The sequence below is a fragment of the Bufo bufo genome, chromosome 4 (genome assembly GCF_905171765.1).
Source record: "Bufo bufo chromosome 4, aBufBuf1.1, whole genome shotgun sequence".
In the NCBI taxonomy this organism is placed as follows: Eukaryota; Metazoa; Chordata; class Amphibia; order Anura; family Bufonidae; genus Bufo; species Bufo bufo.
In genome coordinates, this window is record NC_053392.1 from 450,883,764 (window position 1) to 450,907,678 (window position 23,915).

Consider the following 23,915-nt stretch of genomic DNA (forward strand, 5'->3'; position numbering starts at 1 on the left):
AAAATTAAAGATAGGATATACTTATTAGATTAAAATATGGAGATATTAATGCTGAATATCCATTATATAACATCTAGAGATATCTTTGATGAGAAGGAGGAGGTATAAATGATGGGGATTCATGAAGATGAATGGGGGAGTTTATTTTGACACAAAACGCACCGAAAACGCATATGCGGTTTTTAGCTATTGGGTGCGGTTTTGATGCGTTTTTTGTATTTTTGTGTCCACTGCGTCTGTTAAGATCTTAGGACGCTTTTTATGTTATTTGGACTTTGGAGTATTGTTCAAATACTTGGAACTATTATGGAAAAGTAATGAATAAGTAATTGTTATCCCAGATTTATATATTTAAGGATTCTAAACTAGCGCTTATATATTTGCACTATTTATATTTTTATATATTTTTAAATTATATTCGTATATACCCTGATATATATCTTTTAAATAATAAAGATTAGAAAGCCAGTGAGAAATTTAATCTATATATATATATATATATTGAAGTAGTACCTTGCACTGAAGAGTTAACCTAATTAGAATAAGTGAAATCCAGATCGGAGTTGGGTGGGATCTCAGAGAACCACAGTATATAAGTGAGAAGGGTAACACTCGCAGTATAGCCACTGAGGAAGAGGGAGGACCCTCGAAACGCGTCTGGCTGGTTCCTGCGAGTATTTACCCACCCTATTCTGCAAAAAGTTGGAAGAATACCGTTGAGTCTGCAGCTACAATCCAGTGAAAATTTAGCTGGACTAATTGATCGCGAGACTACGCGAGCCCACGAGAATTGGAGAGATCACTTCCTGATCGCTGAGACGCACGGAAGTACCCTCGTGGAACGCAGAGATCACTTCCTGATTGCTGAGACGCACGGAAGCACTCTCGTGGAACGCTGAGACCGACGAGAGGAAAACTTTTATACATTTGGATCCTATACCAAGGACCCCACCTTTAAAGGTTCAGCCTGAACTAGAGGCAAGGTAAGAGGGTTTGAAGAACTAGGGGGACGCCCCAGTTCTAACACCCGACTATTCTTTACCTAAGCCTTACTGCCTAAACGCATAGAGGAACTGCCATTGAACTGAAACAATATATACCTCAACTGAGGAATTGCTACTAGGTCTATGCACGACCCTATTTATCACTATATTTACCTATAATATATCACTAGCATACTATTTTTGTATTATCTACTTTGCACAGGATTTTGATTTTATTTTTCACAGATTTTTTGTTCACCAAAGGATGTTTGTATGTTCTTTATCTTACACAGGATGTTGATTTGATTATATGAATTGATTATATACACTCATAGACCCAAAGCTTGATATTTGTTCACCCGGCAGGATATTGAAGTAGGATACTTAATGTCTTATTATCCCCAGTGTATTATATGTTAATTTTATGTATATTTTATTGTAAATTTTATCTCAATATATAAAGCTACTACTTATTAGACTAACCAGCTGGTGAGTGCCTGCTTTTAATTTCAAATAATACCAATCAAACTGTCATCTCTTCCTGAAAAAAAATGAGCCCCTACACAAGACAGTCACCCAAAAAAAAATAAAAAAAATACAGCTTTTAGAATGTGGAGACACTAAAAAAAATATATATTTTTTTCAAAAATGCTTTATTATGTAAAACTGAAACAAACAACCAAAGAAATTTGTCATATTTGGTATTGTCGCGTCCGTAACAACCTGCTCAATAAAAATACCACATGATCTAAATGGTCAGATGAACGTTGAAAAAAAACAAAAAATAAAAACGCTGCCAAAACAGATATTTTTTGTTACCTTGCCTCATATAAAGTGTGATATAGAGCAACCAAAAATCATATGTACCCTAAAATAGTACCAACAAAACTGCCACCTTATCCCGTAGTTTCCAAAATGGGGTCACATTTTTGGAGTTTCTACTCTAGGGGTGCATCAGGGGGTCTTCAAATGTGACATGGCAGCTTAGAATGATCCCAGTGAAATCTGCTTTCCAAAATCCATATGGCGTTCCTTTCCTTCTGAGCAATGCTGTGTGCCAGTACAGCAGTTTACGACCACATATGGGGTGTTTCTGTAAACTACAGAATCGGGGCAATAAATATTGAGTTTTGCTTTGCTGTTAACCCTTGCTTTGTTACTGGAAAAAAATTGATTAAAATGGAAAATCTGCCAAAAAAGTGAAACTCTAAAATTTAATCTCCATTTCCATTAATTCTTGTGGAACAACTAAAGGGTTGACAAAGTTGGTAAAGTCAGTTTTGAATACCTTGAGGGGTGTAGTTTCTAAAATGGGGTCATTTTTGGGTGGTTTCTATTATGTAAGCCTCACAAAGTGACTTTAGACCTGAACTGGTCCTTAAAAAGTGGATTTTGGAAATTTTCTGAAAAATTTCAAGATTTGCTTTTTAACTTCTAAGCCTTCTAAAGTCCCCAAAAACTAAAATGGCATTCACAAAATGACCCAAACATGTAGTAGACTATTGGGGAATGTAAAGTAATAACTATTTTTGTAGGTATTACTATCTATTATAAAAGTAGAGAAATTGAAATTTGGAAATTAGCAAATTTTTCCAAATTTTTGGTAAATTTGGTATTTTTTTCATAAATAAAAATAATTTTTTTTGACTCAATTTTACCACTGTCATGAAGTACAATATGTGATCAGAAAACAATCTCAAAATGGCCTGGATAAGTAAAAGTGTTTTAAAGTTATCACCACATAAAATGACACGTCAGATTTGCAAAAAATGGCCTGGTCCTTAACCACCTCAGCCCCCAGTGCTTAAACACGCTGAAAGACCAGGCCACTTTTTACACTTCTGCACTACACTACTTTCACCGTTTATTGCTCGGTCATGCAACTTACCACCCAAATGAATTTTACCTCCTTTTCTTCTCACTAATAGAGCTTTCATTTGGTGGTATTTCATTGCTGCTGACATTTTTACTTTTTTTGTTATTAATCGAAATTTAACGATTTTTTTTGCAAAAAAATGACATTTTTCACTTTCAGTTGTAAAATTTGGCAAAAAAAAACGAGATCCATATATAAATTTTGCTCTAAATTTATTGTTCTACATGTCTTTGATAAAAAAAAAATGTTTGGGTAAAAAAAAAATTGTTTGGGTAAAAGTTATAGCGTTTACAAACTATGGTACAAAAATGTGAATTTCCGCTTTTTGAAGCAGCTCTGACTTTCTGAGCACCTGTCATGTTTCCTGAGGTTCTACAATGGCCAGACAGTACAAACACCCCACAAATGACCCCATTTCGGAAAGTAGACACCCTAAGGTATTCGCTGATGGGCATAGTGAGTTCATAGAACTTTTTATTTTTTGTCACAAGTTAGCGGAAAATGATGATTTTTTTTTTTTTCTTACAAAGTCTCATATTCCACTAACTTGTGACAAAAAATAAAAAGTTCTATGAACTCACTATGCCCATCAGCGAATACCTTGGGGTCTCTTCTTTCCAAAATGGGGTCACTTGTGGGGTAGTTATACTGCCCTGGCATTCTAGGGGCCCAAATGTGTGGTAAGGAGTTTGAAATCAAATTCTGTAAAAAATGACCAGTGAAATCCTAAAGGTGCTCTTTGGAATATGGGCCCCTTTGCCCACCTAGGCTGCAAAAAAGTGTCACACATGTGGTATCTCTGTATTCAGGAGAAGTTGGGGAATGTGTTTTGGGGTGTCATTTTATATATACCCATGCTGGGTGAGAGAAATATCTTGGCAAAAGACAACTTTTCCCATTTTTTTATACAAAGTTGTCTTTTGCCAAGATATTTCTCTCACCCAGCATGGGTATATGTAAAAAGACACCCCAAAACACATTCCCCACCTTCTCCTGAGTACGGAGATACCAGATGTGTGACACTTTTTTGCAGCCTAGGTGGGCAAAGGGGCCCATATTCCAAAGAGCACCTTTCGGAATTACACAGGTCATTTTTTACAGAATTTGATTTCAAACTCCTTACCACACATTTGGGCCCCTAGAATGCCAGGGCAGTATAACTACCCCACAAGTGACCCCATTTTGGAAAGAAGAGACCCCAAGGTATTCGCTGATGGGCATAGTGAGTTCATGGAAGTTTTTATTTTTTGTCACAAGTTAGTGGAATATGAGACTTTGTATGAAAAAAAAATCAAAAAAAAAATCATCATTTTCCACTAACTTGTGACAAAAAATAAAAAATTCTAGGAACTCACCATGCCCCTCACGGAATGTGGCGAAGTACGTTATGCACTTTATCCCAGGTGAAAGGAGAGGTTTGCAGCAGCTGTGAGAGAAAGGGCCCTAATAGCCCTGTGTGCCTGTCCTGTGAGATGCAATCCCTATGCTAGGTGTACCTGTGTGTGGTACTTCCGGAAACACTCACCATAGCATAGGGCAGGGTGGTCCGGACAGTCAGGACAGAAATAGCGGGTGTCACGCCTTATTCCACTCCTGCTACAGACACGACATTTTTTTCGGGGTGGCGGTTGGGTTGAGGTACCAGCAACGACACTGGGGAAATGTCGCTCGTGTAGACGGCTAACTACACTGGTGGATGGGGCCACGGAACCTCCCGGATAAATGAGGTTCTCGATGATCTCTTCCTGGAATTTGAGGAAGGATCCTGTTCTCCCAGCCTTACTGTAGAGAACAAAACTATTATAGACAGCCAATTGAATTAAATATACAGACACCTTCTTATACCAGCGTCTGGTTCTGCGGGAAACTAAATAGGGAGCCAACATCTGGTCATTGAAGTCCACCCCTCCCATGAGCGCATTATAGTCGTGGACACAGAGGGGCTTTTCAATGACACGGGTTGCCCTTTCAATTTGGATTGTCGTGTCTGCGTGAATGGAGGAGAGCATGTAAACGTCACGCTTGTCTCTCCATTTCACCGCGAGCAGTTCTTCGTTACACAAGGCAGCCCTCTCCCCCCTTGCAAGACGGGTGGTTACAAGCAGTTGGGGGAAGCCCACGCGACTAGTTCGCGCGGTGCCACAGGCGCAAATCCGTTCTAGAAACAAATGCCTAAAGAGGGCCACACTTGTGTAAAAATTGTCCACATAAAGATGGTACCCCTTGCCGAATAAGGGTGACACCAAGTCCCAGACTGTCTTCCCACTGCTCCCCAGGTAGTCAGGGCAACCGACCGGCTCCAGGGTCTGATCTTTTCCCTCATAGATCCGAAATTTGTGGGTATAGCCTGTGGCCCTTTCACAGAGCTTATACAATTTGACCCCATACCGGGCACGCTTGCTTGGGATGTATTGTTTGAAGCCAAGGCGCCCGGTAAAATGTATTAGGGACTCGTCTACGCAGATGTTTTGCTCGGGGGTATACAAATCTGCAAATTTCTGGTTGAAATGGTCTATGAGGGGCCGAATTTTGTGGAGCCGGTCAAAAGCAGGGTGGCCTCTGGGACGGGAGGTGGTGTTGTCGCTAAAGTGCAGGAAACGCAGGATGGTCTCAAATCGTGTCCTGGACATAGCAGCAGAGAACATGGGCATGTGATGAATCGGGTTCGTGGACCAATATGACCGCAATTCATGCTTTTTAGTTAGACCCATGTTGAGGAGAAGGCCCAGAAAAATTTTAAGTTCGGAAACTTGGACTGGTTTCCACCGGAAAGACTGGGCATAAGAGCTTCCCGGGTTGGCGGATATAAATTGTGTGGCATACCGGTTTGTCTCTGCCACGACTAAGTCCAAGAGCTCCGCAGTCAAGAACAGCTCAAAAAATCCCAGGGCCGAACAGATTTGAGCCGTCTCAACCCGAACTCCAGACTGGGCGGTGAAAGGGGGAACTACAGGTGCGGCTGAAGTTGGTGACTGCCAATCAGGGTTTGCCAGCACCTCAGGGATTCTAGGGGCTCTACGGGCCTGTCTGCGTGGTGGCTGCGACGGGGTAACTACTGCACGTGCCACCGTACCAGCTTCAACTGCCCTTCTGGTGCTCGCCACGTCACCATGTTGCTACGGCAGTGCTGGTACTAGGTCTAGGAAGGGCTGCGCTGCTGGTGTATGCCTCACCACGTGATCCGGCAGCGCCAGCCCCACTCTGCTGCTCTTGAAGCGGATCCTGCATAACCTGTGGTCTAGCGACACGGGGCCGGGTACGCCTGGTGCTGCCAGGGACCTCCACCTCCTCGTCCGAACTTTGGGTCAGAGAGCCACTGCTTTCTACAGGTTCATATTCTGACCCGCTAGATTCGTCAGATGAGGGTTCCCACTGCTCATCCGACTGGGTCCGAATCCTGTAGGCCTCTTCAGAAGAATACCCCCTGTTTGACATTTTGGATTACTAAATTTAGGGGTATTCCCTGAGACTACCCAAGAAAAAAAGCAAGCCTGTCTTACAAAGGGGAGGCTAGCGAAGTACCGGAGGCCGCTGCGGTTGATAAAAAATATCAAAACTGATTTTTTTATCGCCGCAGTGCGTGTAAAGTGAATGTGCAGTGATCAAAAAACAAATTTTTTTTTGTCACTGCGTTGGGGCGGGCGTGGGTGAACGCACGTGTGGGCGAACGATCAGGCCTGATCGGGCAAACACTGCGTTTTGAGTGGAGGGCGAGTTAAGGTGACACTAATACTATTATAGATCTGACCGTGATCAGTTTTGATCACTTACAGATACTATAAAAGTACAAATGCTGATTAGCGATACGCTAAACAGCGAATAAAAGTGACTGCGGTGCGGTGGGCTGGGCGCTAACTGACGCTAAACTACCTAACCAAGGGGCCTAAACTATCCCTAAAACCTAACAGCCAATAGTAGTGAAAAAAAAAAAGTGACAGTTTACACTGATCACTTTTTGTCTTTCACTAAGTGATTGACAGGGGGCGATCAAGGGGTTAATTAGGATGATGGGGGTGATGGAGGGTGATCTGGGGCTAAGGTGTAGTGTTGGTGGGTACTCACAATTCAGTCTGCTCCTCTGCTGGATCCAACCGACGAAAAGGACCAGCAGAGAAGCAGAGAAGCCATATAACAGATCATATTTACTAATATGATCTGTTATCTGGCTTCTGATTTGATTTTTTGAAAATCGCCAGCCTGCCAGCCAATGATCGTGGCTGGCATGCTGGTGACGAAATACTTCTTTAACTTTTGCCGGCCCGCGATGCGCATGCGCGGGCCGGCAATGCACGAAATCTCGCGTTTCGCGAGAGGACGCACCGGCGCGTCCACCCAGAACAACAGGACCGCCGCAAAGACGCAATCCTGAGTACGGCGGTCCTGAGGAGGTTAAGGTGAAATATGGCAGGGTCCTTAACCCCTTCATCCCCCGGCCAGTTCTCACCTTCTTGCCCAGGCCATTTTTTGCAAATCTGACATGTGTCACTTTATATGGTAATAACTTTGGAACGCTTTTATTTATCCAAGCCATTCTGAGATTGTTTTCTCGTGACACATTGTACTTCATGACAGTCATAAATTTTAGTCAATATATTTCACTTTTATTTATGAAAAAATCCAAAATTTACCAAAAATTTTAAAAAATTCACACAATTTTCTACATTCCAATTTCTCTGCTTTTAAAACAGAAAGTGATTCCTCATAAAATATTTATTACTTAACATTCCCCATATGTCTACTTTATGTTTGCATCATTTTGTAAATGTCATTTTATTTTTTCGGGATGTTAGAAGGCTTAGGCTACTTTCACACCTGCAATTGGTGCGGATCCGTCATGGATCTGCACATACGGATCCGCACCGATAATACAACCGCATGCATCCGTTCAAAACGGATCCGTTTGTATTATCTTTAACATTGGCCAAACGGATCCGTCTTGAACACCATTGAAAGTCAATGGGGGACGGATCTGTTTTGCATTGTTTCAGTGAAAACGAATTGACTTACATTGTGTCAGGACAGATCCGTTTGCCTCAGCATCGTCAGGCGGACACCAAAACGCTGCAAGCAGTGTTTTGGTGTCCGCCTCCAGAGCGGAATGGAGGCGGAAAGGAGGCAAACTGTTGCATTCTCAACGGATCCTTTTCCATTCAGAATGCATTAGAATGCAAACTGATCCGTTTTGGACCGCTTGTGAGAGCCCTGAAACGGATCTCACAAACGGAATCCAAAGTGCCAGTGTGAAAGTAGCCTTAGAATTTTAGAAGCAATTCTAAGAAAATTTCCAAAACCCACTTTTTAAGGACCAGTTCAGGTCTGAAGTCACTTTGTGGGGACTACATAGTGGAAACCACCCATAAATGACTCTATTGTAAAAACGACACCCCTCAAGTTACTCAAAACTGTGAACTGTGAACCACAACGAAGTCACTTTCTATGATGAGGGAAGGAATTGCTTCACGGTATTGTATAGTACAGAGTGTAGCAGAAAAATAAAATGGAGCCGCCCTCAACTGTTGTCCAAAGAAAATTCTCATCCTGGCGCAGACAGAGGGCAGTACAAAACATGTAGTACTATATCTACATACTACTACTGTTTGTGTGGGTTTATACCCACACTCCAAAGACATACTGATAGGGATTGTGAGCTCCACTGGGGAGAGCATGATAGCAATGTCTGTAAAGCGATGTGAAATATGTCAGTGCTATAGACCATATTTTTCACCTTATAAGATGCACTCCCCCCCATGTGGGGGGAAAGTCAGTGCGTCTCATGGAGCTTCCATTATTCAGTGCAGGAGGACCTGTTATTTAGTACAGGAGGACCAGGTAGTGGAGAATGCAACTCTCTTTGTGTTGGCTCTGTATTCACCACTTCTTGGTCTTCTCCTGTAGGCTCCGCACACTGTGCTGTGACCTGCGTACAGCATGAAGACATCAGTGCACTCTGTGACCTCACACTATGCGATGTCAGGTCATAGAACAATGGAGCAGTAAGAGTGCTGGATCATAGGGGTGGTGGCAAAATAGGAGAGGTGAGTTGATTTATTTTTTTTGTCTGATCTGAGGTCTTATTAACATGACTCTGATTGGTGGTCTTATTAACATGAAGTCTGATTAGGGGTCTTATAAACATTGGGTGTCAGAACTGAGGTCTGATATAAGGTCTAAATGGGGGTCTTATTAACATTGGTGTCTGATCTGAGGTCTGTATGGGGTCTGAGCTGAAATATGATTAACACCGGGGATCTGACTGGGGGTGTGATCTGAGGTCTAATGAAAACATTTTTTTTTTCTTATTTTCCTAAAATCTAGGTGCATCTTATGGGCAGGTGCATCTTATAGGGTGAAAATACAGTAAGTGAGTAAAATGTATAAACTACTAGACAACCAATATAGGTGATTTACTAGTGCAATGTCCATGTTGAGGCATTGTATGTTGAGTCTAATTTCAGGTTACAATTACCCTGGAAAGACCTTTGTATGCTGAGGAACCACTGTACATCATTTGCTGCTCTTAAAATTATTATTTTTTTTTGTTAGCAGAAAACTGCTGTTCACACAAAAATACATAAATTAGGCTAAATCCATGGGCAGATTAGAAGCATTCAAACCACAAACCTGTAGAGTAAATCCAAGGGTCGGCATACAGTGCACAGACCCTTTGTATGTTTACTGCAGGGGATGGAAAGTGAAAAGAAAAAAAGAATACATATTCTAAATCTGTGTCTTTTAAACTATCTAGCATTACAGTGGTTTTCTGTAGTGACAGATTAAGTCTGGGAAACATGGCCCATGAACTCAATGCACCATAGTGATTTATCATGCTGTGAGTACCTATCTGACCATGGGACTACTGTCCTGTACTCACATGATGACGTGCAAGATGTAATGCATCATAAATCATTATGATGCAGTGAGTTCATGTTAGACGAGCTGTTGACTTTCCAGGAGATGGGACTGACAAACAGGCGGTGTTTCCCGGACGGCATGCGGTCATGTACAACTTTAAAACCAGAATTTAAATAAAAAGAAATTGATAAAAATATACCGCATATTCAAAAAAGCATATGACAAGGAAGAAGAAAGAACATGTGGAATTTCATGAAGATTTCTTACCTCTTCTCTGGTATCTATAGCTGAACCAGGTGTGGTTGCTGCCGTGCTTACTGTGGTGCTAGGTGCAGTGCCTGAGGAAGTCACTGAATCTATTTCCCCTGCAACATCATTAATTTCCCGAGCAATGAGGGCCAAATCTTGGCTGATCCTAAAACATCAAAAACAAAAAAAAGATCAACTCACATAATAACAAATGACTCAGTCGAATTTTTCCTTGTCACCCAGACCTCCCAATTAAACAAAACGCACTGTGAGATAGCTTTTGCTCACCAGGATAAAGCATTTCTATCCGCCTTCTGGTCTGAGGCTCCATTCCTGCAACATCACATTTTTCCTAAATTGTATATGAGATGTTTGGTGCAACAAGGACACCGTCGCTATCGTCGTGCCAAGACTCCACCCCTTCTAGCACACAGCCCCTCCTTTCCTGCTTTGATAGGGGATAGTTTTATTCTGGTGTGCAAAGCTATCGAACAGTGCTCTGTGTTTCGGAGGTGTGTGGGGACATTTATCACCTATTCCCAGGAGGGGCACTTGAATTCCCTGTTGTAGTGATCACCGGGGGTCCCAGAATTTGGATAGGTAATACATGTCAATTGTGAGAAAACCCCTTTAAGGACTACTTATATTTCTATATAGCTATTATCAATATTTGTCACCACAAAATGCGGTGTAATCTGCAGGCAGCATCATATAGAGCAGGAGGAGCAGAATGATATATCATTTAGTTGGTAAAGATTCAGTAAAACTAGTATTTTATACATTTAAAGAAAACCTATCATCAAGATATTCCATATTTAACTATGCGTACCTTACCTCATCATTTCAAGCATGCTGTCCCGATGGCACAATTTTTCTGGTTTTTCATGTTTGCAGAGGAAATCAACCTCATTCCCCGCTCTGATTGTATGCCAATGAGGACTTTCACATCAGGGAGGCTGGCTCCTGCATCCTTCAAGGCATGGTCGCCGTGCCCAATTCCTGCCTTTATTCCCCACTCTTCCCGTATGATAATATGATAATGAGCACTTTGTAGTCAAGGAGGCTAGCTCTTGCAACCTGCAAGTCATGGTTGCCGCATCCAAATCCTGCCTCTTGATTGACATTTTATAGTAGTCGCAATGTCATCCCTTGCCCAGTGGCATAACTAGAAATGACTGGGCACCACAGCAAATTTTTGAACAGGGCCCATCCCAGCAACTTCTTTGCAACCCCCTGTACTGTGGCTAATCAACATCGCTCTCTCAAACGAGTCCCGGCAGCTCTTCAGTCAGTTTCCTACACGTATATACTGTATGTCATGTCACTGTATATAATGTCAGTGTAATAATGTTGAGGAGGCTGGACAATAAATTCTTTTAGTCCTCCTCCTGGGTGGCCTTCTTCCGAGTTTGTGCTCCAAAGCAGCTGCTTCCCCTGTAGCTACGCCCCTGATCTTGCCTCTCCATATTAGGCTACTTTCACACTCACGTTTGGTGAGGATCAGTCATGGATCTGCACAGATGGATCCGTTCAGATAATACAACCATCTGCATCTGTTCAGAACGGATCCATTTGCATTATCTGTAACATAGCCAAGACGGATCCGTCTTGAACACCATTGAAAGTCAATGGAGGACGGATCAGTTTTCTATTGTGTCATAATGTGTCAGTGAAAACCGTCCCCATTGACTTACCTTGTGGGTCAGAATGGATCCGTTTGGCTCAGTTTCATCAGATGGACACCAAAACACTGCAAGCAGCGTTTTGGTGTCTGCCTCCAAAGCAGAATGGAGACGGAACTGATGCATTCTGAGCGGATCCTTTTCCATTCAGAATGCATTAGGGCAAAACTGATCAGTTTTGGACCGCTTGTGAGAGCCCATGACGGATCTCACAAACGGAAAGCCAAAACTCCAGTGTGAAAGTAGCCTAACTCACATACCTCGTGCAGAAGCACTCTGTCGCCTCCAAGGTACCTCAGCAATAAAACTCAGTGTACAGCTCCTGGCTTCAATGCTTATTTGTGCATGCACCAGACAAGGGGGGCAGTGCACGCCTTGAAGTTTTGCATGCATCCAGAGCACTGTCCCCCTTGTCTGGTACAAGCCCACAGATGCGCCGAAGCCAGGACCTGTACACCTAGATTGACTGCACAGGTGACCTGGAGGAGACAGAGTGCATCTGCGCAAAATGTGTGCCACATGGAGAGGCAAGCGGATGACATTGCCACTACTCTAAAACGTCAATCAGGGGGCAGGAGGCAGTATTTGGATGCGGCAACCATGACTTGCAGGATGCAAGAATCAGCCTCCTTGACTTCAAAGTGCTCATTATCATATCATATGGAGAGAGTGGGGAATGAAGTGTATTTTCTTTGCACACAAGTAACCCAAAACCAAAACAATGGGACCATCGGAAACAACATGCTTGAAATGATAAGTTAATGTGCATTTAAATATGGAATATATGACAGGTTCCCTTTAAAAGAGCTTTGGTCATGCATGATCAACCCTATTAATCCAAACATATTCCCTGGTAGAGTTGATCTTGCTGATTAAAACGATACCTTTCTTTTGTCTGTGTGTTTAGCAGTTGTAGAGGTATATTTTTCATATGCAAATAAGCAGATTGGAGCATCAATCAACACACAGGATCTTTTGAGCTCAGCCAGAATGACCATTGGGTTCTTGACCACCTCTTTTACCAAGGTCCTTTTCTCTTGATTACTACGTTTGGTGGGGTTGCCAGCTCTGTGAAGAGTCCAGGTTCTTCCAAACTTCTTTTATTTAAGAATTATGGAGGCCATTGTGACACTGGGAACTTTCATGCAGCTGGAATTACTTTGTATCCTTCTCCAGATTTGTGCCTCCATACAATCTTATCTTTGAGCTCTACAGGCAGTTCTTTCCACCTCATGGCCTGGTTTTTGCTCTGATATGCAATGTCAGCTGTGACACCTTATATCAGGGATGGCCAACCTGTGGCTCTACAGCTGTTGTAAAACTACAACTCCCACCATGCCCTGCTGTAGACTAATAGCTGTAGGCAGTCTGGGCATGCTGGGAGTTGTAGTTTTCCAACAGCTGGACAGCCACAGGTATGTAGAATTTGCAATTAGTGTTAATTTTTTTTTTTTTATTGGGTTCTCCATGTTGTACATTTGAGAGGATAATTTTATTCTGTGGGTTGATACGGTTATGGCAATTCCAAATTAGCATTTCATATTTTTTTACTTTTATATCATAAAATTACTTTATATTAAAAATCTTTTTTATTTTCCCATCAAAATAGTTGTGTGAGGGCTTATTTTTTGTGGGATGGGCTGTAGTTTTTATTGGTGGTTTGGGATATATTTTTGATAACTTTTTATTAAAATATTTTGGGAGGTGAGGCAAAAATAAAAGCAATTCCGCCATTGTTTTATTTTTTATTTTTAGCAGGATTCACCACGGGGGATTAGTACCATGATCATTTTATAGATCAGGTCATTATGGACTCGGCGATACAAATTCTGTGCATTTTTTTTAAATGTTTTCATTTTTAAATCTCTTATAAATGAGCTGATATGGGAAAAGGCAATTTTTTTAACAATTATTATTTTAGATTTATCAGGGAGGTGGGGGATCAGGGAGCACGAACCATCGGGGGAACAGGACACAGGGGCCAAGGCAATATCGGGAGATTGAGGCGCGGCAATATCGGGGGAATGGCACACAGGGGTGATGGCAGCATTGGGAGAACGGGACACAGGGGGAACAGCAGCATCAGTGTAACAGGACACAGGGGGCACGTCAGAAAAAAAAGGGAACAGGACACACGAAGCACGGCAACATCAGAAGAACGGGACAAAGGGGGCACCAGGCTACAGGGGGCAGTACAGGCTCTGATCCGCAGTCTGGAACACTTTTATTTTACGGACTGCTATTAGCAGGGCCACTGCATCTCCTAGACCTATAGGTCTATTTTATGACAGGCATCTAGCTGGCGTGACATGCGCCAACATTGTGCCATTATTTCACAGTTGCAGTTCTTAACTCAGCCCTAACACAAGTCTAATCCCAGATTCCAGTTCTAAATGTAGAATTCTTGAACTCAGTACTACAGCTGAGGTTGTGTTCATAATGTCGCAAAAGAAACCACAAAGTAGCAACACAAATAGAACAAAAACAGACCCAAACAAAGGATAATAAATGACCCCCTTCATTTTTACTTTTTAAGAAATTTGCAAAAAAATCTAAAATTATGTTTTACTGAATTTGATGCTGTACTTTGGTTGTTGCACAAGGGTGATCAGATAAGATTGTTAGTAAGTGGATAAAACATTGAATACAAGATATCCAGTGTTGGACTAGCCCACCAGAATACCAGAGGATCATCCAGTGGGCCTAGGCTCTAATATCATAGTGGGCATCCAAGGTCCAGAAGAAAAAAAAAATGAAGCAGCCTTTAGAACCAAAGACTTGCCACTATGGTCAATTTCTTTGAACCAAAATCTATTAGACTTTATTGATGATATGGGGTTTGGGCCCTGAGAAGAGAATAATTTCCTCTTGTGGTCCCAAGGAACCCTAGTCCGACCCTGAAGATATCCCTAAAGAGTAAATTGCTTTTATTCAGTTAAGACTGTTATAAGTGAAGTATGGGTTTACTGTTCAAATGGGTTCAGCACTTTAACAACAAGCTAATCACTAAGTGTTTTACTGCAGTGTCCCAGCAATCAATAATAATCTGTGCTTAAAACTCACAGTAAGGGTCCATTCACACGTCCGTATGTGTTTTGCGGATCCGCAAAACACGGACATCGGCAATGTGCGTTCCGCATTTTGCAGACTGCACATCGCCGGCACTCTCATAGAAAATGCCTTTTCTTGTCCGCAATTGTGGACAAGAATAGGACATGTTCTATTTTTTTGCGGAACGGAAGTGCGGATCCACAAATGCGGATACGGACAGCACATTCCGGCCCTATTGAAAATGAATGGGTTCGCACCTGTTCCGCAAAATTGCGAAACGGATGCGGACGACCCATTTTGCGGACGTGTGAATGGACCCTTAAGGTGCTATTACATTGCCTGATGTATGGGAAGTGTGAATGCGATGGACGAGAACATCTCCATCGACGCTCATTTGCACTGGCCTGATTACAGGCCGGTGCAAACATAACGTGGGAGAAATGACTCGTTCCTCCCTCATTCTGCTCTATTCATTATCAGAAGCACATCCCTGATTACACAGGGAGATGTGCTGCCAAGAAAAGGGCATCTTTCATCCTCAAGAAAGATGCCCAGCAGCCAATGAACAAGCGTTTGGTCGTTCATCTGCTGATCCAGAGCTCAATAATACGCGACAATTATCACAAGCAAACATTCCTATAAATTGTTGTGCATTTTCATAAGTGTACAATGTATTTGATGATATTATATTCAATATGGATGATCATTGCCTTTAACAACATGTGATCAGCATGAACCTGAAAAAAACCAAGATGGGTTCATGGCAAGTTCAATATGTTAAAAGTAAATATATAGAGAGCATTATACTTCGTATTATTGTTTAGAGACATGGATTTATCTATAGGGAATGTAACTGGTTTCTCTAAACTTGTCTGTCTGAGGAACAACGGGTGTTTCATGGCTAAACCATGATCTGATAAGAGACGTCTATAAAACACATCTGGTGTGGAACAGATATCTATTCATATATTCACACATATATATATATATATATATATTCCTGTGTGCATTTATTTAGCGTTTGAACTTGTTAATGATTCATATATACTATGTGATATTGATGTATTATAACCAAATATTATTAATGTATATTTTTATAATGTGTGTATCTCACTGAATAGGATATATAATTTTAAAGGAGGAGAGCGTTTAGGTTGAATTTTAGCTGATGTTATTTCAAACATCATTACTCAATAGTTAAGACAATTAAGATACACAAACCAGGAGAAAACTTTCTAAGGACCATTATACTCTTATCTGCCCCATAAATTCAGGGATTAGGGAAACTACTAATACCTATAACAGGAGGAGGCGGCTCTCCACAGGTTTTCTGGAGAAGGTGCTCTTGCTCAATTTGACTCACCCTTGTCAATTAAAAGTAGGTTTTAGAAATAAAATAAATATGAGCAGGCACTCTATTTATGGGCTCATGGGAGGCAAATTTATTAGATGTTAAAATGGAGTTTAAATAGGCATATAACTTACAAAATAACGACAATTCATATAAATAGTCTAGCAATAATAGCAATAATTTAGCAGTAGTATCAATATATAACAGTTCATAAATAGCACTCAAATCGGTTGTGGGATAATAGATATATGCAAGATTAGTAGTAAATAAATATATGCAACATTTGTAGTAAATAAATAATTATATATAAAATGCAGGAGTATCCTTTAAAAATGGAAATGGTGGAATATAGTTCGATATGGCAGTCCCTATATAGTAGAATCCACTATTTGTTCAAGGGTCAAATGGCTATATGGTATAGCAGCAATGTTCTTAGTTTTAGCTCTTTATGCGCATGCCGCTAATAGCATAACTGGAATTAGTCACTGCATGACTCTTTTTTCTTTCTTCTTATACGAAAAGGATATTCAGATATAGTCTCATATGGTGCACATTTGTTTTACTCACGGTTCAGTTGTGTTCAGAAGCGGCGTCCCGCTCTTGGTCTGAGAACAAACTGACCTTTCTAGCTCGGGACCTCCGGTAACAGCTTGCTTTAAAAGTCGGCGTGCCACATGTTATGGCGGCGTCTCTGTTCAATGTTTGCAACGCCCCTTCAGTGTTCCGATCGCCTTATCACATTTTTATTTCAGCTGCCGGGGTTCCGCTTTGTAGATGTTCGTGAGTGTCTTTAAGTTCAAATCTTCCTGAAGCGCTCCAATAGTGTAATTTCAGGCTTGACCACTGAGGAAGGAGCGAGTTTGAGCTCCGAAACATGTTTGGGTGAACAAGCATATGAAGACTGAAATTACACTATTGGAGCGCTTCAGGAAGATTTGAACTTAAAGACACTCACGAACATCTACAAAGCGGAACCCCGGCAGCTGAAATAAAAAAGTGATAAGGCGATCGGAACACTGAAGGGGCGTTGCAAACATTGAACAGAGACGCCGCCATAACATGTGGCACGCCGACTTTTAAAGCAAGCTGTTACCGGAGGTCCCGAGCTAGAAAGGTCAGTTTGTTCTCAGACCAAGAGCGGGACGCCGCTTCTGAACACAACTGAACCGTGAGTAAAACAAATGTGCACCATATGAGACTATATCTGAATATCCTTTTCGTATAAGAAGAAAGAAAAAAGAGTCATGCAGTGACTAATTCCAGTTATGCTATTAGCGGCATGCGCATAAAGAGCTAAAACTAAGAACATTGCTGCTATACCATATAGCCATTTGACCCTTGAACAAATAGTGGATTCTACTATATAGGGACTGCGATATCGAACTATATTCCACCATTTCCATTTTTAAAGGATACTCCTGCATTTTATATATAATTATTTATTTACTACAAATGTTGCATATATTTATTTACTACTAATCTTGCATATATCTATTATCCCACAACCGATTTGAGTGCTATTTATGAACTGTTATATATTGATACTACTGCTAAATTATTGCTATTATTGCTAGACTATTTATATGAATTGTCGTTATTTTGTAAGTTATATGCCTATTTAAACTCCATTTTAACATCTAATAAATTTGCCTCCCATGAGCCCATAAATAGAGTGCCTGCTCATATTTATTTTATTTCTAAAACTTCTAATACCGCCAGTCAGTCTGAGCAAAATGTCAGAAAGAGTCCCTCCTAATTGATTTAAGGTGGGAAAGGTCAAAGTTTAAGTGGGGTAATAAAACAATATATATGTGTTAATTCTTAAAATATTTAAAATTGTTATATGATACAACAGTGCCATCAAGTGGTAGATGGGCAGAAGTTTCTAAGGAATGTCAATTAAATGACATCATCCCCATGTTTAACATACGTCACACCCACCTTATCTAATTGGAAATCCCTAATCCAAGAGGGGATGGGCATAGATAAGGATTGGAATATCTGATCCAGTTTTGGGAGATCAGGACACTTCACAAAGGGGAACACTTCACAAAGGGGATCACTTCACAAAGATTCATTCATCAGCATCACTTCACACGTCAGGAACGTACCACAGGACGGGACATATCTAAATCTTGGAAAGCTGGGTCCATTCTAAAAGCTCTTTATCCCAAAGCCAGGGGTAATGTATAATCTATTTCATTTGCAGTAATTATAAATCGCTCCAATTGGCATATAGTTGAGACCCCATTATTTGTGGGTCAATAGTGTTAAAACAATAATTTTATGGGAAATTTTAATGAACGTGCACATCATTAGAATTCCTGTAATATTGATATGAGAGTGGGATCTTTGATCGGATTTTATTATCCGTAGTTAGGCCAACGGGCGTATTTATAAGGTGTCTCTTACTGCCATATTCTTTGATTGAGCATAAGGGATTTTCCACAGATTCATTTCTATTGTTTTGTTGTTATTGTTACATTATAATATTTTGTTAACCAGTATGCTAATCAGTAATAATTTGATAAAAGGAAAGAATAGTATTGTATTGTATTTGGTGTACTAAATTAAGTGAGCCCGGCGTAAATGGTGGAGCATCATCTTGTGGTCAATTTTGATATTATCCTTGTATTCATTTGTATGCCATTTTTACTGCATGTATTTATAATAAATTATATTTTATATAATTAATTGCACCCTGTTTCATTAGCTGCACAAATTAACTTTAGATCTCATCAATAAAAGAACTGGCGTTTATATGTCCGCCAATTAAATTTTTAATTTTTCATATTTCATAAAAATATGAAATCATAATTTTTATGATTTCATATCTTATATGAAATAAATATTCGACAAAATGCTTGTTCCTGATAATTGTCTAAAAGGTCTTTATGCATTCATTTTCTTTTATTTCAATTTTTTTTATTTAGTCTTAAAGACTGCAGTAACATTGTGCAAAATATTCTATTGCAAACTGACAATATAATGCAGTATCAAGGTCTCACTTTAGAGCTTCTTGCAACAAAAGAGTCCTATTACGGCAGTATCACTTTTGTCTAGTTTTGCAGTGCACAACCAGGTCCAGACTGGTAACAATTAAACTTAAAGGTGTTTTCTGAGTTGTTAAATAGTAACCCGGGGGAGATGTCCTAAAATAATAAAAAAAATATATACTCACCAGTTATACCCATCCATTTCCAAGCTACTGCTCTGGCCTCAGCTCCAATCTCTCATTACTTGGCTGCATCAGGAACACTGTACACGTGACCATTGCAGTCAATCATTGGCCTCAATTAAGGGGGGTATATGACTACATCACTGCTGCAGCCAAGTAAGCACAGACCGGAAATGAGCAGCAATAGAATAATTGGTGTGTATACTCTATCTTCCCAGGCAGACAGAGGACATAGTCCATAATCAACAACACTGCAGAATAATGGACTTTTAACCCCTCAGATGTGGTCAATAACCAAGGGGTGCTGGAATCCAGGAGCTGTTCGGTTGCTATGGCAGCCTTAAAGGCTTTCTGAGGGTTAATGATTGCAGTCTATGGGAGAAGCGATCACATGATTGCATATTAAAGTCCACGAGAAGGAAGAAATACGTTTTCAAAAAGTTTTTCAACATTTAAAAAAAAACATAAAAATTTAAATAACTGCCCAATTAAAAAATAAATATACAATAAAAAAAAAATGGTATTACCGCATCACAAAATGCCTGTACTATTAAAATGTACAAGTATTTATCCAGTACGGTCGTATTTAGAATTTTTTTCCAGCTCCACACTACATTTTATGCAATATTAAATGGAACTACTAGAAAGTTGCCCTGCAAAAAAAAAAAAACCCTCATGTGAACGGAAAAATTAAGAAAGTTATGGCTCCAGGAAGACAGTGAGTATAAAATGGAAAAAAATAAAAATAAAATGGAAAATTGATGAGGAAGGGTTAATATGCATTTGTAAACAACTGAATGTTGCTTTGTTAAAGGAGTTGTCTGACATAAAGTTATATTTTATCATTTGCCATACAAGTGGTCAAATAAACTAATTAGATTAAAAATATATCAAATGTTATAATCCCTTAGCTCCCCCTCACTTACCTCAGCCTGCACATAGATCTAGCGATACAGAAATACAGTCCTGGATCTACTGGATGAAGCTCCAACGAGGTGGGAGGGCACAGAATATAAACTTTACAACCTGACCATTTGCAGGACAAAGATGTTCAGGCAAGACATGTTTTGTCATTGGAGTCAAATGGTTAAAACATGATGGTGTGATATGTGAAATCACACCAGCCAGCAAAAGTAAAAATACATTTCATCCACATACTTTGGTTTAGGCCTCATTCACATCTCCGTCAAGGAGATCTGACGGGCTGTTCCAGCACAGAGCAGCCTACCGGATCTCACAGGATCCGGTGCTGGATCCCCATCGACTGTAATGAGGTCTGGCGGTGATCCACCCGCTTTCTGGCATAAACGCCGAGTTTCATCTGGACAAAAATCATTTAATAAAAAAATTTTTTGTCTGGCATTTGCACCAGATCAGGCAGCTGGATCTCCTTAACGGAGATGTGAACAAGGCCTTACTCCACTACTTTTAATATGTTATCACTAAGTTGTTACAAATTATTGTTATTGGCTTTATTAGTTAAATTACACTATGCTTTGAAAATAATATAGTCCGTGGCTGCTGGTAATGCCCTTACCTTGCTATTTCTTCACGATGTGCAGTCCAGTCACGGATATAATCTTCCTGTTCTTTTGCCTTATGTTTAAATGTTGACACATTTAAAGCTTTAGATGCTGCTATGACTGGGCTACTTCCATTAATTTGTGACTTCTGAACTTTAGTTGCTGGAGAGGTACGTAGTCTTGAGGGTTTAGGAGAATTACGGATTGTTCCAAACTCATCTTCAGAAGTAGAAGCATACTCTGGTGGTAAACGCCTCCATCGGGTATTTACTATGCATTGATAATGAGAAAAGAAAATATTTATTTTTCTAATACAAATATGTGGAGAACACGAAATTTAGAGTAAAATTAAGCTTATATAGTAACATAGTTTGTAAAGCTGGAAAAATACATCTGTCCATCCAGTTCGACCTGTTTTCCTGCAAGTGAATACAGATGAAGACAAAAAAAAACTGTGTGAGGTAGAAGCCAATTTTAGGAGAAAAAAATTCCTTCCCGACTCCAATCAGGCAATCAGAATGACTCCCTGGACCAACAACCCCTCTCTAGTAGCTATAGCCTGTAATATTATAACAGTCCAGAAATACAGCCAGGCCCCTCTTGAACTCTTTTAGTGATCTCACCATCACCACCTCCTCAAGCAGAGAGTTCCATAGTCTCACTGCTCTTACCGTAAAGAATCCTCTTCTATGTTTGTGTACAAACCTTCTTTCCTCCAGATGCAGAGGATGTCCCCTCGTCACAGTCACAGTCCTGGGGATAAAGAGATGATGGGAGAGATCTCTGTACTGACCCCTGATGGTAATTAGATCTCCCCTGATATTTTTTCTAATCTAAATAACCCTAATTTTATTTCAAGGCAGGAGACTCCATTATGCTAATAAATCTTTCTTTTACTCCCAGCAGCAGAATAGTTAAACGTGTCACAGAAAAAAAATTACATAAATATGCAAACAAGGTGTAGTCAGTAGCCAATAGTAACGTATCCCAGTTGATAAATGGCCTCTGCAATCGTGTGACTCCCTTCTTTCTGCTGCTCCCGCAGGAGATACGTATCTATATTTCTTGAGTGCTATATATATATTTGAGGTTATAGGTTTTGCTGATATTTGTAGTCCTTCCTGTGACACTATCAGTTGGTGTGTTTTCGTTCACCTACCCAGCTTCCCCAAGCTCTGTTTCCCTCCATTACCAGTCTGTTTTCCCCCGTTACTGGGCAGTCTTTCTATTTTTAGCATTCCTATCGCCGCTACTGTTATTTACCTCACGGTCTGTGGTAGCAGCGCCGAGCTGGTGTTACAGCTGTGCGAGCTTTTAATCACCTCAGACTACGTTCTTTTCAGTCAGCCAGCGTTCACGTCTTCCTCCATACTGCGCTTCTTCCCCGCTCTGATTAGCCTAGTCAGCTGTCCACTGGCATCCCCTAGTGTTCTGACACCTACTATTACAGTATCCTTATTCAGTGTTTGTCTACTGCTTGTAGCTTTATATATATCTATTTCTTCTTTCCCATGGCTGTGGCTCAATAGCTTGAGCAGCCATTACTAGTGAATTCACTGTGTCCTCCCTCAGGAATCTCCTCATGTGATTTAATTTAACTAATTTTACAGCTAATTGATTTTTGTTGAAATGAATGAGAGCGTCCGCCAATCCTTAGTCGATACATCTGTTGCTAAATCTGTTAACAATGCTGTCCGCACAGCTATGAGCTCTATGCAAGTCAGTGGCCCTAGCTATCGTTCAGTTACAACCCACTCAGTCTCCTCAGAAAGGTCCTTCTACCCAGTCGGACCTTTTCTGGTTGGTGGAGGATTCTACCTCCCATTTTATGGAAAGCATGAAGAAAAGTAAAGCCTCCCACAAAAGGCGACATTTTACTACCGATTCCCCGATTTTACTACCGATTCCCCTATCTCATATGTTAGTTTCACCTTTTAAGTTGCATTACTGAAATAAATGAACTTTGCACAATATTCTAATTTTTCGAGTTTCACCTGTATGAGGACATCTCCGATGACGGAGACGATTTTGTGGAAGAAGGGTCTGAGAACCCTGTACTTTTGGACGGGTCAGGTACACCTTTTTTCGACCCCAGGATGATAAAACATACCAGATCTGGGAAGTGGGTCCCCCATCCACAAGTTTTCAAATTTTTATCCTTGTGGCTAAAAAAGCCATTGGACAGAACAGCTAGAAACAAATTGCGTTCCGAATGCCCCAGACCCACTCTCCCGCTAAAGATAGCAGACACCCCAGAGTTGGACCCAACTTTAGTAAAATTTCTATCTAAGTCATAGAAGAACCCCAAAAAAGGGGTGGATCGTTCTTTCAAAAGCGTCCAGGATAGACTCCATGACGTGATAGGCCAGTTAACAAAAATCCTGGAACTCTCTGAGACCGCCTCTACCACCGGTGAATCTATTGATCTCCCGACCCTTAAAGGTTGGGCCCAGAGGGCAGTTTGTCTGTTAGGGAATGTCAATCTTCATGCGCCTGGATCCACAACTGATCCACCTGGCCACTTCTGACATTCCTTCCCCATCTGATGGCTCTCTCTTTGGAGATAGCTTTGAAAAAGAAATTAACAAATATGTAGGGCTGTGTTCATCCTTAGAAAAAGCTCAGACGTCTTTGAAACGTGTATTTCAAGGACATGCTTTTGGCAGGGCTGGGAAACGAAGGGGCCGGTTTCCCAGCCGCCAACCCCAAGGAAGCCAATATTACCGTGCCCCCCTCCCCCCTCAGATAAATTCCCTCTCCCATCTGCCTCCTATACAACAACTCCTGAAGACAGAGGGGTTTCTCAAGGTCTAGGTCCAGACCCGCTACAGGTAAGCAAGTTTCTTCTTCCAGCTTCCCCCCCCCCCCCCATCTTCCCTTGGGAGGCCAAATCGCTAATTTTATATTTTATCCACGTTTGGGCTACGATAACCACAGACTCGTGGATTCTAAACACTGTAGTGGGCTATAGTGACTTTATATGTCCTCCAGTACAAACAGAGACCCCATCCTATATTTTTCTCATAAATAGACCGAGATCTAATAAGATCGGAAATAAGAGAACTGGGTTCCAAAGACGCGATTACACAAATCCCTTGGCAATCCCAAGGTTATCTGAGGAATATTTTTCTTGTCAAAAAGAGAGACGGTGGTCACAGACCAGTCATCAA

General features: G+C 40.8%; 1 protein-coding gene across 2 annotated transcripts in view; it reads right to left on the reverse strand.

The window, feature by feature from the left end:
* CEP170 (centrosomal protein 170) overlaps window positions 1-23,915 on the reverse strand; it is a 285,415-nt gene that overhangs the window by 36,056 nt on the left and 225,444 nt on the right. For both annotated transcript variants that reach the window (XM_040429409.1, XM_040429408.1), the window contains exons 12-13: window positions 20,760-21,015; window positions 9,979-10,126 (exon numbers count right to left, since the gene is read on the reverse strand). In XM_040429409.1, the coding sequence (XP_040285343.1) occupies window positions 9,979-10,126; window positions 20,760-21,015 (404 nt within the window). The remainder of the gene's footprint in view (window positions 1-9,978; window positions 10,127-20,759; window positions 21,016-23,915) is intronic.